Source organism: Pristis pectinata, chromosome 37 (assembly GCF_009764475.1).
Source record: "Pristis pectinata isolate sPriPec2 chromosome 37, sPriPec2.1.pri, whole genome shotgun sequence".
NCBI lineage: Eukaryota > Metazoa > Chordata > Chondrichthyes > Rhinopristiformes > Pristidae > Pristis > Pristis pectinata.
Window position 1 is genome coordinate 13,951,546 of NC_067440.1, and position 14,205 is coordinate 13,965,750.

General features: G+C 64.0%; 2 protein-coding genes across 3 annotated transcripts in view; one reads left to right on the top strand and one right to left on the bottom strand.

Annotated features, from left to right (window-relative positions):
- Positions 1-394: 394 nt before the first annotated feature.
- Positions 395-2,746, top strand: LOC127586619 (uncharacterized protein C17orf114-like). Its single transcript, XM_052044730.1, has 3 exons — positions 395-529; positions 1,073-1,166; positions 1,812-2,746. The coding sequence occupies exons 2-3, from the start codon at positions 1,082-1,084 to the stop codon at positions 1,949-1,951; spliced, it is 225 nt and encodes a 74-aa protein (XP_051900690.1). The 5' UTR covers positions 395-529; positions 1,073-1,081; the 3' UTR covers positions 1,952-2,746.
- A 241-nt stretch (positions 2,747-2,987) lies between these two features.
- LOC127586610 (leucine-rich repeat and calponin homology domain-containing protein 4-like) overlaps positions 2,988-14,205 on the bottom strand; it is a 37,431-nt gene continuing 26,213 nt past the window's right edge. The window contains exons 9-19 of one of the 2 annotated variants that reach the window (XM_052044718.1): positions 13,954-14,066; positions 13,005-13,045; positions 12,196-12,330; positions 11,388-11,471; positions 9,116-9,158; positions 8,943-9,000; positions 8,741-8,857; positions 8,247-8,380; positions 7,647-7,784; positions 6,976-7,053; positions 2,988-4,464 (exon numbers count right to left, since the gene is read on the bottom strand). In XM_052044718.1, coding sequence (XP_051900678.1) covers positions 4,342-4,464; positions 6,976-7,053; positions 7,647-7,784; positions 8,247-8,380; positions 8,741-8,857; positions 8,943-9,000; positions 9,116-9,158; positions 11,388-11,471; positions 12,196-12,330; positions 13,005-13,045; positions 13,954-14,066 — 1,064 coding nt within the window. In that variant the 3' untranslated portion in view covers positions 2,988-4,341. Of the gene's footprint in view, positions 4,465-5,779; positions 6,387-6,975; positions 7,054-7,646; positions 7,785-8,246; positions 8,381-8,740; positions 8,858-8,942; positions 9,001-9,115; positions 9,159-11,387; positions 11,472-12,195; positions 12,331-13,004; positions 13,046-13,953; positions 14,067-14,205 lie in introns of those variants that run through there. The other variant, XM_052044717.1, reaches the window with a different exon arrangement.

Genomic DNA, 14,205 nt, shown 5'->3' on the forward strand with positions numbered 1-14,205 from the left:
GGCTCGGTCAGAGGAGAACCGGGGGCAGGGGGTAGGTGAGGAGTGAATCCCGCGGGTTTAGCTCAGCCCGTTCTGGCGATTAAACAGCCTGTCACTTGGCACCGGTAACGGCGTCACTCCCTGCTCTGTCCGGGGGTACACGGGGTGGGAGTGCGGCGTGGGAACTGGGGTGAAACTGGGGGGGGGGGGGTGAGACTGAGGGGACGGAGTGGGAGTGGGGGGACACAGGGTGGGACTGGGTGGGATTGGGGGTGGGGTGGCACGGGGCGTTGGGGTGTGGGACGGAGGTGCGGGTGGGGGTGGGGAGCACTGGGGGTGTGACTGGACCGGGGGTGTGTCGAGTGGCGTCATCGGGAGTGTGTGTGTTGGGGGGGACCAGGAGTGCGGAGGGGAGGGGGTCTGTAGCCCCGTGGGCAGCGGCGGCAGGAGACGGAACCCCTGCTGGCTCCCGTCCTGTCCCGGGACATCCAGGGTCGGGCGCGACTGTTCCTCGGATACGGACGGCAGGCGCCCAGCCCCGCGGAGGGAGGTTGGTTGCCGGGGGGAGGGGAGGACAGGACGGAGGTGGAGAAGGAAGGAGGGGCAGGGGGAGGGAATGAAGAGGGGGAGGGTAGGACGGGGCGGGGGAGGGGAGGGTTGGGTAGGAGGGGGAGGGAGGAAGGGGAGGGAGGGGGGAGGAGGGGGAAGGAAGAGAGGGGAGAGGGGTGGGAAGGGGCGGCAGGGAGGGGGGGGCAGGGGGAAGAAGGGAAGGGCCAGGAAGGAAGGGGAACGGGGGAGGGAGGCAGGGCAAGAGGGAGGGAAGAGGGACGGAGGGGAGGGAAGGGGGTGAGGGGGATTGTAGTGGGAGTGAGCCGGGGTGGCGGGAGGGAAGGAGGCGAGGGGGAGGGGAGGGTGTTGGCCGATGGGGTTGCGTGGGGGTGATGTGGGGGGCGACGGGGAAGAGGATTGTTATGGTCGGCGAGGGGTAGGCTGGCCGGATGAGGTATGATGGGGGGGTGGGGTCGGGGTACATGGGTGACTCCAGCCCAGGGGTAGGGGCTGTGTGCTGACCCCCTCCGGTACCTTGTTGCAGGGCCTGGCGATGGGTGTGAACGTACTGACGTGTTTCCCCTGGTACAGCAGGCGCAAGGAGCGCAGCAAGATCACCAAGGGCCAGAGCCTGCAGGGTGAGTGTGTCCCCCACCTCCCCCCCCCCGTCCCGTTCCTCCCTGCTCCTCCTCCGTCCCACTGCCCCCCCCCCGTCCTAACGCCCAAAACCACCACCACCCTCGCTCCGTCCCATTCCCCATCCCGTCTCAACCCCCCTCCCCACCACGTCCCACCCCCACTGTCCACCCCACCCCCACCGGGCATCCACCGACGACTGCTCGGGATCGCGGTGGGTCTGGAGTTGGGGAATTCCAGTGAGTGAGCCCCTCGGATCTGCCCCCCATTCAGAAACACCAGGACTGACCGTTGACCTCAGCACCTCCTTCCCGCACTAACTAACCCCGCGTCCATTGATTCTCTTCCCACCTGAAAATCTCCCCACCTGTTCTGAAATACTTGGTGCCCAAGCCTCCCTGTGCAGAGAATTTCGGAGGTTCTCCGCTCCAGGACCCAGAGCGTGAGTCCTTGCAGATCCCCCACTAGACACAGCATGGCACCCTGACAGGTTATTGCCTCTGCCTGTCCCACACCAGTGCATGGTTCACGGAGGGACCGGGGGTGGAGCGAGTGTGCCCGGTTCACGGCGAGGGATGAGGGTGTGTGAGACACTCGTGCACAATGTGCCGCGGGTTAATCCTGGGGTTGTTCTGCGTTCTCCTCAGGTTCTGTGACCACACTGGCCTCCGTCCGCCAAATCAAGCCCGGAGCTGTCGATAACTGCGCTTACTTCAGCGAGAAAGCACGGGTGTCCTTCAGACACGAGCTGAACTCGCCCACCTCCGTCATCAACTCCACCAACTGACGCCGCAGGACTCCGGCCCAAGTTGTGCCCCTCACTGTGAGACCGTTCAGCCTGCAGGGTGGGACTGGGGAAGTGTGCAGACCCCCGGCACCCCGTCCATTGATGTGACCTGGTCTGTGCATGGAGCGTTCTCATTCCCACTGGACGGGGGAGAACGCTGACAGCCTTTGTCCTGGATGGCTCCACTTGTTCCATCCCACTCCCGACCTGTGCCTTGTAGCTGAGGGAAAGGCGTTGGGATGTCCGGAGGTGAGTCGCTCGCTGTCGGATCCCCGGCCTCCTCTCGCCAAAGCATTTATGTGGCTGGTCATACAGTCCCAGAGCACGAAAGTAGGCCCTTTGGCCCACCGTGGTCATGCTGGCCATCAGGTACCTGTCTAAACTCACCCCATGGTCCAGCACTCGGCCTGTGGTCTTCAGTGAGGGCTCCGGTCAGCTTGCTTCATAACAAGGGCGGTTCGCGTACCTCGTCTCTTCTGTCCGTCCCACCTTCAGACCACCGACCGCAGTGACCCGGCACCGGGGAGCAGGTGAATGCGGGGCAGGCGCTGCCAGTGAACCGTGCCTCAGGCTGCTGACCGAGGCTGGCTGGACCGTCACCGCCCGGCCCTTGTACTCAGGGCTGGCGGGTTACACTTGCTCAATAAACTCCTTGTCAGAACGAGCTGGAACCGTCCTTCCGGGGCCCGGGGAGGCAGGAGCCGGGCGCTGGGTGCGGAGCTGCCGCCCCAGTCCCGGGGCTTCGGGGACAAATCCGTGGGAGGGGAACCAATCGGCGAGGTGAGCTTGATCCAATGGGCGGGCTGTGTCGGCGAAGGGAACCAATGGGCGGAGTGTTGGTGGAATCGACCTATCACAGAGCCCGCTGTGTCAGTGAGGCGGGCACTGGCTGTTGATTGACGGGTGGTTTGATGGGCCCCGACAGACGGGCGACGGGCGCCCGGTAGGGGAACGGCCCCCCCCCCCCTCCCCCACCCCCCGAGGCTGGCCCGGGCCCGTCCGGGAAGTAAAAACGTTACCGGTCCGAATGTTGTAACAAACCCGCCTTTAATAACACAAACACGGACGGAAGTTGCATTTCTGTAGCGCCGTTCGCCACCTTGGGGCGTCCCAGCACCTGACAGCCCCACGGACGGGCGGGGGGGACCGCGCGGGTTCCCCGTTTGCGTGGGGCAGAGGGCGCCCGCGAGCCGAAGCGGCCGGACCGAGGCTGTGATACCTGCCACAGTCGAACAGTCAATGCCCCCGCTGGGGGGAGACACACCGCAATCCGTTCCTCCGGCACCCACCACCCCCACCCCTCGCCACCCGGGACAGGCTGAAGCCCCTCGCGGTTTTGGCAGGACGCTTGACGCTTGACGCTGAAGAAGTTGAGAGGCCTATCTGGGCACAGCAAGATCCCACAAGTGAGAACAGCAGCCAGCACCTTTCAGTGAGGGTGCCTCAGGTACAGCCCCTCCCCTGTGGGTGGGTGGGAGTGGCAGAAGGGTCTCGCCCTCTACCCGAGGGCACGGAAAACATCTGACGCGAGAGGCTTGGGTGTAAGGGGGCACGGTCCCCGCACCGGGAGAGGCAGTGAGGCGGGCAGGCAGCGACTCTCAGGCGGGACCGGTGGTGGGGGAGCGGGCAGGTGGGATTCCCTGCTGAGACACGCGGGGTTACACGTCGTTGGGAAGAGAAGCGTAAACCAGGGGGTAATGGTGCAGAAACAGAGAGACGGGGGTGTCGGTGCATTGTTCCGTGGCGGGGTAGGTTTGGGGGGGGGCGGGGGTTAAGTCCATACACGGCGCTGGACTCCATCAACAGAGGCACACAGCGGACCTGTATAGAGCACGGGCTAGGTCGTGGCCGGGGCACCGCACCTTGGGAACGATAATAACTCCAGAGACGGGAGACTTTAGCTCTGCGGACTGGCTGGAGAAGCCGCGGCTGTTCTTGGAGCAGCGATGGGTGCGAGAGAACCTGACATAGGGACAGAGGAGATGAAGAGAAACCGTTCCCATGGGGGGAGGTGGTGACTGCAGAAAGCTGCAGCTGCTGTTAACACTCAGCGGGTCGGGCAGCGTCTGTGGAGAAAATATTCCTTTTAAACAAAGTAAGTGATTGGGCGGTGGGATGTCCCGGCGGGAGGGGGTGCTGGGGGCACTTGGAGGGAGCTGGTGAGCATTTTCGGGACCTTGGGGAGAGGGTGGGTGAATTCTTCTTACAGAGCTAGTACAAACTCGATGGCTGAAGGGCCTCCGTCCACGGCGGTGCCCGGTGCGTGGAGACGGCACCTGCGGCCCTCCCTCAGTGCCAGGGCATCAGGTCTCGGGGGGAGGGGAACAGGAGACAGCTCCGAGGTCCCGAGCTGTAGACGCGTCCCCGCACCGGCCCCGCCGCCGACCGCCTCAGTCTCCCTCCGCCAGCCGCACCGGTTTGGGCCGCGCCGCCTGCTCCAGGTGCCGCACTGTCTCCGCCACGCTCAGCAGCCCGTCCTCCTCCAGGATGTGCTGAGACCGGCACAGGGCGTCCTAGGGGGGTAAGGCCGAGAGTCAGAGGCTGTGGCGGGTTGGGGGGGGGGGGCGACGCCCCACGCACCGAACGTTCACCGAGACACAACATGCGGGAGGGGGGGAGGGAGCAAGCCGGGAGTGGGGGGTAAATGGGGTCAGACTGGGACAAGGTCGTGTCACAGAGGTATGAACCGCGCAGATTTTAGGACGGGGGGGGGGTCTCAGAGCGAGGGGGCGGGGATGGGGTTCTCCGGGGTGGGGGTGAATCGCTGGAACGGCCCCTGGGCGGCCGGAAATGGTCACCGGGCTCAGTGGGGCGCTGAGATCCTAAGGACGGGCAGCGGAGGTGGGGGGCGAGTGGGGGAGAGGCGGGTGGAGAGAGGGGTGAGGGGGACGGGGGGAGGGGGGAGAGATGGGGGAGGGGGACGGGGGGAGGGGACGGTGGACTGCGGAAGGACAGTCCTCGGACGGAGTGCGCCTGTGGGACCGGCCCCGCTCGGCCGAGTCCGGTGGGGGAGGGTCGCCGCAATCCCACCCCCACCCCAAATCCACTGGACTGTGACTCCGGTAAACGCCCCTTCACACGGCTCCCAGCTACAAGCAATCCATGCAGGAGGGGGCCGGAGCGACGGAGGGACCCACAACCGGGAGCGGGGAGGGAGCGGCGAATTCCCTTCCATTGGCTCACATCAGCCTCGGGAAGCGACCCCCACATGCAGACACCGCCGTCCATCGCCCTGAGCCCCCACCATGCACCCCCCCCCACCCCACCCCGGAGGTCACTCCGGCTCTTTACCTGAATCCACCAGTCGGTGTGGGTCTCTCAGAGGTCCGCGCGGTCCGGGGCTTCCCGACTGGAACAGAATCGTGACCACCCCCCCCCCCCCTCCGGCACACCGGGACCGGGAGGGGAAGCCGGGACCCCGGGTGGTCCGACCGGGGAGGGTGGGGTGGCGTTCGCCCGTGGGTAGGGGGTCTGTATACGAAACAGAGAGCCGCCGGGTACCCAACTCCACCCTCCTCCTCCCCCGGCGGGCTGAGCGCCCCGTGCTCGGGGACGCGACGCGACGCACGAAGCGGCGGCGGACGGGACACAGAGCGGAGCGGACAGTGCAGACAGCGTGCGGACAAACCGGCCTCTCCCGACGAATCTCCCCCCCCCTCCCCCACATATCTCCCCCATCACCCCCCTCCCCCACATATCCCCCCAACATATCTCCCCCATCACCCCCCTCCCCCACATATCTCCCCCATCACCCCCCACATATCTCCCCCATCACCCCCCTCCCCCACATATCCCCCCCCCCCCCCCCCACTCCCCGAGTCACTGCATTCGGACGATGCAGAAATGCATCTTTATTAAGGCACCGCCGGCACCGACCGTATTTACACTTCTGTACAGTTCAGGGTTTGACCCCGGGAAGCGCACGGCCCCCCCACAAAATAAATTACACCGGACCCGTGGGGGGGGGCGACCAGTCCCAGACACCCGACCCCACTCCCCCCGGGACCACGTCCCCAGGACCCAGATACCCGACCCCCCCAGGGACAGGTCCGCCGCCGGGACCCGCAGACCTGGACGCGGCTCCCTACACCTCTGAAGCCCCGGTCTGACCCCTTCTCTTCTCCCACCCCCCCCCCCCACACCCCGGATCGTCCACCTTCCCCGCTCGATTTATTCCCGGACCCCTCCCGGGCTGGCCTGCGGTGGGCGGGGGTCCGGCGCCCCCATCCCCTCCCTCCCGCAGCTAGAAGGCCGGGACTTGACGGTACAGCAGGTAAAGCAGCAGCATGAAGCAGACGTAGAAGGCGGAGAAGCCGGCGAGCCGGTGCGCCGGGGAGTCGGGCGCCGCCTCCGCCCGTTCCAGCAGCTCCCGCACCGTCTCTCGGAGCCGGGACACCCGGCCCAGCAGCACGTCGGACGGCAAGCAGAGGTCGAGCTGTAGGGGGCACACGGGGGGGGGGGGGGGGGGGGAGACGAGACACACGGGGAGGGTGGGGAAGAGAGAGAGACACACACGGGGAGGGGGGGAGGAGAAGCGAGAGTGATGGGGGGGGGGGGGGTTTGGTGAAGGGAGGCAGAGAGAGTAGTGATTAAGCACGGAGAACACACAGCAGGTGCCCGGCGGCTCCAAACACCGGGACAGGACGCGGGTTGTACAACCGTTACAGTTAAATCGTCCATTCAGGTTCCCTCGCAGTGTAGTGGGGTTCCTGACCCCCGACCCTGGCACTGGTAGGGTTCATGTTCCTGACCCCCGACCCTAACGGGGTTCATGTTCCTGACCCCCGACCTTGGTCCCCCTCACAGGGTGTGTGGGTGGGGTGGGTGGGGGGGGGGGGGGGGGTCACCGCAACAGGTCCCGACCATTCCCAGGTTCCTGATGCCAATGGGAACACCGGCCCTGTGTGGGGAAAACCCGGATCCGGTCAACACTTTGTGGGTCTCTGGGCCGGAGCCCCTCCAAATCCCCCCCACCAATCCCACCCCCTCCCTACCCCCCACCCTGGGCGGAGTCTGGCGCCTACCTGGGGAACTCCCATCTTCCGACAGGCTTCCAGAAAACTCTCCACATTCCTCCTGCTCTTGGCGAGGCTGAGCTTAGGCTGGAGGGAGAGATCGAGAGGTGGGAGGGGGAAGTGGAGGGAGGGGTGGGAGTGGGAGGGGAGCAGAGTGAAAGGGTGGGGAGCAGTGGTGGGAAGTGGAGGGATGAGGGGTGAGGTGGGAGATGGGGTGGGCGGGGAGTGGAGGGGAGGGAGGGATGGGGTGGGAGGGGAGAGAGGGATGAGGGGTGGGGTGGGAGATGGGGTGGGCGGGGAGTGGAGGGGAGGGAGGGATGGGGTGGGAGCGGAGAGAGGGATGAGGGGTGGGGTGGGCGGGGAGCAGTGGGGAATGGAGGGGTTGGAGGGAGGGGAGCAGAGGGGTGAGAGGGATGAGGGAGGGAGGGAGTGGAGGGATGGCAGGTGGGGTGTCGAGAGTGAGAACAAGTTCCCCCCACACACTGGACAGCACCATCCCCTCCCTCCACCTCCCGACACCTCTCAAACCACCACCTCCTCTCCCCAGGTCCACACCCGCCCACCATGGTCACCCATACTCTTTCCAATCGCCATTTCCGCCCCTCCTGCCCCAACCTCCTCCTCCCTCGCCCTCCCACCCCTCTGCAGTGCCCCCACAGGGTGGAACCAGCCACACTTACCACTGCAGGGGAGGGGATGTGGATGATGGAGATGGATCGGGGCCGAATATGGTTCACCAACTGACAGAGCGTCACGCCGTTGTTCAACGCCTCACCCAGGTCCTCGGGCAGCGTACAGTTCAACCTCGACTCAATGCTCTGACCAAAGGCACAGACCACCACTGGGTTACAAGCAAAGCTCCTCCCACACCGTCCCGTCACACACTCCCGGGGTCAGACACAGGCTGAAGCTCCCCCCCGCACCGTCCCGTCACACATTCCCGGGGTCAGACACAGAGTGAAGCTCCCTCTGCACCATCCCGTCACACAGGTGGTCATGAAGTTCTACAGGATGAAAACAGGCCCTTCAGCCCATCAACCACCCCATTTACAGTAATCCTGTATTCATCCCACTCAATTCTTCCCGCACTCCCATCAACTTTCCCAGATTCCACCCCTCACCCACACACTGGGGGCAATTTACAGCAGTCAATTAACCCACCGACCCTGCACGTCGTTGGGTTGTGGGAGGAAACCAGAGCCCTGGGGGAAACCCACGCGGTCACAGGGAGAACGTGGAAACTCTACACAGGCAGCGGCGGATTTGGGGATCAAACCCACCTTACGCAGCTGAGTGATCTGTTCCTCTTCTTTTGCCCCCTGTTCCGGGCTCCGCAATCTCCCCACTGGCTTCGCGTCCAAGGGCAAGTCTGCAAACATCTGGGTGGGACTCAGTGGGGAGACAGGGCTCACAGCTGGAGAAAGAAACCGATTCAGCAGCAGGGCCTGTTTCTGTGGCCAAGGTCCCTGGTTAGCGACACCCACCCACTCCAGAAATTGAGCTGCATGGGGGGAGTGGGGGGGGGGGGGGGGGAGGGAGGAAGTGGGAAACGGGGAACACATGACTGAGGGAGAGGAGAGGGTGGGTGGGAGGGGTGAAAGGGGACCGCAGGGAGGGAGGGGAGGGAGAAGACCGCGGGGAGGGAGCGAGGGGAGGGTGAAAGAGGGTGAGGGGGGAGGGAGGGGACCGCAGGGAGGGAGGAGTGGGAAGGGGAGGGAGGCGGGGGGTCAGGGAGGGGACAGAGGGGGCGGGGGGATGGACCGCTGCAACGTACCTGAGGTGGACTTTAAGTTACCGCGGGTTGACGATCGGAAGAGGAAGCTGTTGGGTTTGTGCAGGGGTCCCGGGTCACCGCTGGAGGGGGGGTCACCGCTGAAGGGGGGAGCACGATCTGCAAAAAGCCACAAGTGAGTCACTGACGGCAACAGGTCCCCCACGGAGCAAGAGAAACCCCAGCAGCACCTCGCCTTACTCACCTGGTCGAGCAGCTGGTACCGCAGGGCCCCCGGGGTCAGTGTTCACCTGTCTATCGCCCTACACACAAAGCACAAGGATTAGGGGAGCTGCAGGGTGTGGGGGGGGGGGGGGTGAGGAGGAGCGGTGGGTGGGGGAGGAGGAGTGGGGGGGAGGGGGGAGGGAGGAGCCTCACCTTTGGCGGGGACGGGGTTCCTGCGCTGTTCCCGGTGCAGCCCCTGGAGAGAGGGAACCAGTTATTGTGACACAGACGTTGACTGCCCCGCCCCCTGCCCTTTGACCTCTCCCCCCAACAAAATTACTGGACCCCCCCACCTAGAAACTTTCCCAGTTAGGGCAACCCTCCCCCGCCCCCCGTCAGGGATCACCGCCCTCCTGATGCCGTGTCCCAAGTAGAGGAGGAGGAGCGGTGGGTGGGGGGAAGTGAGGACCAAGGTTCAGACCAGTCCAGGACTGCGGAGGGGCTCAGTGGGTAGTGCTGCTGTCTCCCAGCTCCAGTCTCCCGGGCTCTGCGTGCGCAGAGTCTGCACTCTCTCCGTGGGCCCAAGACAGAACCCGGAGAGATCCAAGAGCAAATGTAGGATTGGTGTCAATGGGTGCTCCATGGTCAGCACGAGTGGAATGGGCCGAAGGGCCTGTTTTCGTGCTGTACATCTGTTACAAGAACGTTCTTGGAACATCCCTCGCAGCTGCTGGGACATTCTAAGATCTGGGCTGGTCCATGCCACCTTCCTCATCCTCGGACGGTTCCCCTGGCCGAGCACTCACTCCCCAGGAAAATCCCAGCCCATTCTCCCAAGATACACCCCACCCACTGGGCTGGGCAGCCCCAGGGAATCTTTCACCATCTCCCCCGTCCGTCCCTCCCAGAACCTAGGCTGGGGTCACCTCAATCACACCACCCCCCCCCCCCCCCCCACCCAAGTCAACCCAGTGCCTCCATCACTCTCTTCTCCCAGGAACTGGGTGGGAACTGCCCGGGGGGTGGGGGTCCAGGGTGATCTCAGTGACCTGGTAAACAATCACATCGAGACGCTGTACCCCAGCCTCCTGCAATGAACCCAGGAGTCCACAGTGTCAGGCCCAGATCCCACACCACCCTTTCACCCAAGAGGTGATGGACCCTGCCGGTCACCCAGGCTGCCAGTGCTCTCTGCGGCATCTCAGCACCGAGAGAACAGGACAGAAATAACCCTCTCACTCCTGAGATAAACTCCTTGGGATAATGCACCAGCCACCAAAGAGGACGGAAGAATCAACAGGTCTTCATTGTTCCTGGGGGTCCTGGACCCCTGCCCTTCACAAGCTGCAGGGAAGTCCGAGGTGAAGAATTGGACTGTGTGCATCCTCTGCGGAGATGGAGGCAGCACGCTGGACCGAGGAGCAGGTTGGGGTTAGATGAGGTGCTGGGTGGGGCAGAGGAAGCTGTGCTGGAGGAGACAGATGTTGGGGGACAGGGGTCCAGGGAGACAGGTTGCGGGGGCACAGAAGTTAATCCAGGGCTTTGCCGCAGGGAGCTGGGCGACAAGGGGCAGGTGTTGTGAGAGATGCCTGGAGCCCGAGGGCAGTTCCAGCCTGTGCCCTGGGATAGAGGGCACAGGCTGCAAGTCAGTGCAGAGGGGTTCCACCGGATGGAGCCGGGAGGACTGGGGTGGGATATGTCCTCTGTGGAGAGACCAAGGAAGGGCAGACGGTCAGAATCCATTCCCCAGGGTGGAAATGTCAAATACTAGAGGACGTGCATTTAAGGTGAGAGGGGAAAGTTTAAAGGACCAGGATTCTTGTTTTATTTTACACACACACACACACACACACACACACAGCGGTGGGTGCCTGGAACAGGCTGCCAGGGGTAGTGGTACAGGCAGATGTGATAATGGTGGGGAAGAGGCTGTTAGACACACGAATGTCAGGCAGAAGAGATTTGGTTTAGTCCAGCATCGTTTTCAGGACAACGTTGTGGGCCGAAGGGCCTGGTGTTGTGCTGTACTGTTGTTCCACCGGCAACAACACTGACCAAGTGGGGGAGTGGACGGGGGAGGGGAGGAGAGAGCTTCGTGTAATGCAGCGAATTTCCAGTTAAATGCACAGGGTAAGGCCAACAAGAGCCAGGGGAAGGTGGGTGACTTTTCCCACACATACGGATATATAGAACTAGAACTTTGTTGCACCAGTGCTATTGTGAAATAAAAACTGAACGTTTTCAGTGAAAAAAACCGTCTTCCACTGCAGGGAAGGGATTAACCTTGCTGGGTGGGGGCAGTCCAGCAAGGGGGGAGTGCTGGAGGTCTCAGCACGGGGTCCTGAGCTGGGGTTCCAGCGGCGGGGCTGGGGTGGGTGTGGAGAGAATCAGCGGACGGGGTTTGGAGCAACAGCTCAGGGTCACACTCTCCCTCTGCACCCCACCCCACCTCTCCCCCCACAACCTCCCACCCCCAGCCACTCACCCAGTGCCCAGTTTGCTGCCCAGCTCACTCTGCGCTGGGGGGCCGACTGTGGCAGATTTGCCTGCAGAGCTGATACTGATGCCCCTGGGGAAAGAAACAGTGGGTCAGCGGTCCCGCACCCACCAGAGACCCTTCCTGCCCGGGGGAGGGAGAACCAGGAAACACAGAGGGGGCTCAGTGCTCACTGTGGGCAGGACATCAGGGTCTGGAAGAGGTGGGGTGGGAGTCACCGGGACGGTCCTGTGGGGGGGGGGTGGGGGGGGCAGAGAGTGGGAGTAGGGAGGGGAGGGGGGTTCAGTTCCATGGGGAGACCAGGGCCACTCCCACAGAGCGGGTTCGGGGGAGGTTTAATGGAGATGTTGGGAATCAGGGAGGGTTGGGATGGAGTGAATGAGGGGGGAACTGTTCCCGGGGCAGGAGGGTGGGTGCCCAGGGGACACAGAGTGAAGGGGGTGGGCAGAAGAACCAGAGGGGGGAGGAGGGGAATGTTTCTCCGCAGCGAGTTGTTGTGATCGGGGATGCGCTGCCTGGAGGGGCGGTGGGAGCGGATTCTGGAAGGAATATGGGGGGGAAACACTGGAAGGGGGAACGTGTCGGGATGTGGGGAGGGAGCGGAGGGGGGGCTGGTTGGGGAGCTCGCTCACAGAGCCAGCACAGGCTGGATGGCCCGAGTGGCCTCCTGTGCAATCAGAATCTAGTTCTTACAATGAGAGGAGGGTCAGAGAGCGAGGGGGGGGGGGTGAAGGTCTGTTGGGTGGCGGGGGGGGGGTTATTCACCAGCTGGGGGCAGACCGCTCCCCCCACTCACCTCTCCCGGCGCTCGGCGGTCTGGGTCCGGCTCTGCTTCTCCCGCTCCTGCCAGATTTGCAGGGTCTCGGGTCTCCTCCGCTCCTCCCCGTCCCGGACCCCCTCGTACCGGCCTCCTGACACCTCCTCGCTCGGCCTGGTGGGCACACAACCCCGGGGCGGGGGGGGGTGGTGGTGAGCACTGGCAGCTCTGCCCACCACCCCTCATCCCCTGCAACCCCTCATCCCCTGCAACCCCTCTCCTCGGCAACACCCACCCACCCCCCAAACCTGCCACCACACCAACCTCTCCAACCCCCTACCCCAGCACCTGTTCTCAATGATGACCCCATGGTGACCAAGGCTAGCACCAGGGCTAGCACACAATCAATGGGCTGAGTGGTCTCACCCTGGCCAGAGAGGTTCTACAGCAGGTTAGTGGGGCAACTGGGGGGGGGGGGGGGGGTCCCGAACGTTGGAGCTGTAGACGTGGGGGGTGGTGGTCTGTAGACGTGGGGGTCGGCTTGGAGCCATCTGTCCGATGGGCTCTGGGTGGGGGAGGGGGTGCCCACTGGTGGGGGCAAAGGTTCCCAGATCCACACCCTGCCCTGGAAGGATGAGGCAAGCTCGAGGGGCAAATGGTCTCCCATTCTGCAACCTCTGACCCCTCTCCCTGACCACCCCAACCTCCACCCTGAACCCCTCCTCAACCCTGAGCTCCCCCTCCCCCCCCGAGCTCCCCAACCCCCTCCCTGATCCCCCCAAACCCTCTCGACTTCCCCCAATCTGACCTCCCCACCGACACCCCCCCCCCCGCCCCCCCCACCTTACCCTTTGTCCGGGCTGTTTTGGCTCCGCACCTTGTCCTGGTCCTGGAAGGGAAGCAGAGGCAGCAGTGTCCTGAGAGCTCACAGTGGGGGGATACTGCGTCCGAGAGGGGAGAGGGGAACCACAACAGGGGTGAGGAGACAGCCTCACCTGGGGGTGATCGGCAGAGACCCTCCCCCTGGTTTACTGCTCCTCCCAGCCAGTGCTTTGGGGGGAGGGGGGGGTCATCCTGTCACACCCCAGGACGGGGGCTCTGGCCTCCCTGCAGGGATACCCCATGCAGCAGACCAGTGGTCAGTGGTGGAGGGGTCTCGGTACACGGGGTTAGGGGCTTCAGGCTCCATGTTCATCCTCACCCTGCTTCACAGCAGAAACAGGCCCTTCGGCCCAACTGGTCCATGCCGACCAAGATTCCCATTCGAGCCAGTCCCATTTGCCTGCGTTTGGCCCATGTCCCTGAACCTTTCCCATCCAGGGACCTGTCCAAGTGTTGTTGTTGACGTCCCTGCCTCACCCACTTCCTCTGGCAGCTCGTTCCACGTCCAGACCACCCTTTGGGTGAAATTGTGCCTCGGGTTCCAATTAAGTCTCTCCCCTCTCACTGTAAACCTTTGTCCCATTGTTTTTGGGCCCCAGCCCTGGGAAAAAGACTGCGAACCATTCACCCCATCTCTGCCCCTTGGGATTCATGCACCTCACTGTGGGATCTTGCTGTGCACAGGTTGAGGCTGCGCTGTCTGCATTCCTGCAGCGACCATGTCAGGCAAGGACCCTCAATGATTCAGAATAGTCCACAGCTCCAGCAGCCCTGCCCCAGGTGAGAGGTCCTGAATTCAGCCCCACACCCCCGCACCCCCCCCCCCCACCGCCCCCCGTTGGGCATGTGCCCTGGGAAGGGCTCACCCGCTGCAGGCGTGTGTACGGGAGGGGGGTGTGTGTGGGAGGGGCTCACCTGCTGCGGGTGTGGGTGCCGGTTCTGTGGGGTGAACGGTTCCGCTCTCCCCTCCTCCTCCTCCCCGTTCACACTGCTGTCGATGAAGTCGATCTGTTCAAAGTCCTGGTCCCCTGCGATGGGAGAGAGGGGTGAGCAATGGGGGGGGGGGGGGGGGAGCGTTATAGGTCCTGGTGCAGAGTCTGGTGGGGGGGTGTAACCCACCACCGTGTGGGGGCTGTTCCAGTCTCAGGGATGGATGCAGTGAAATGG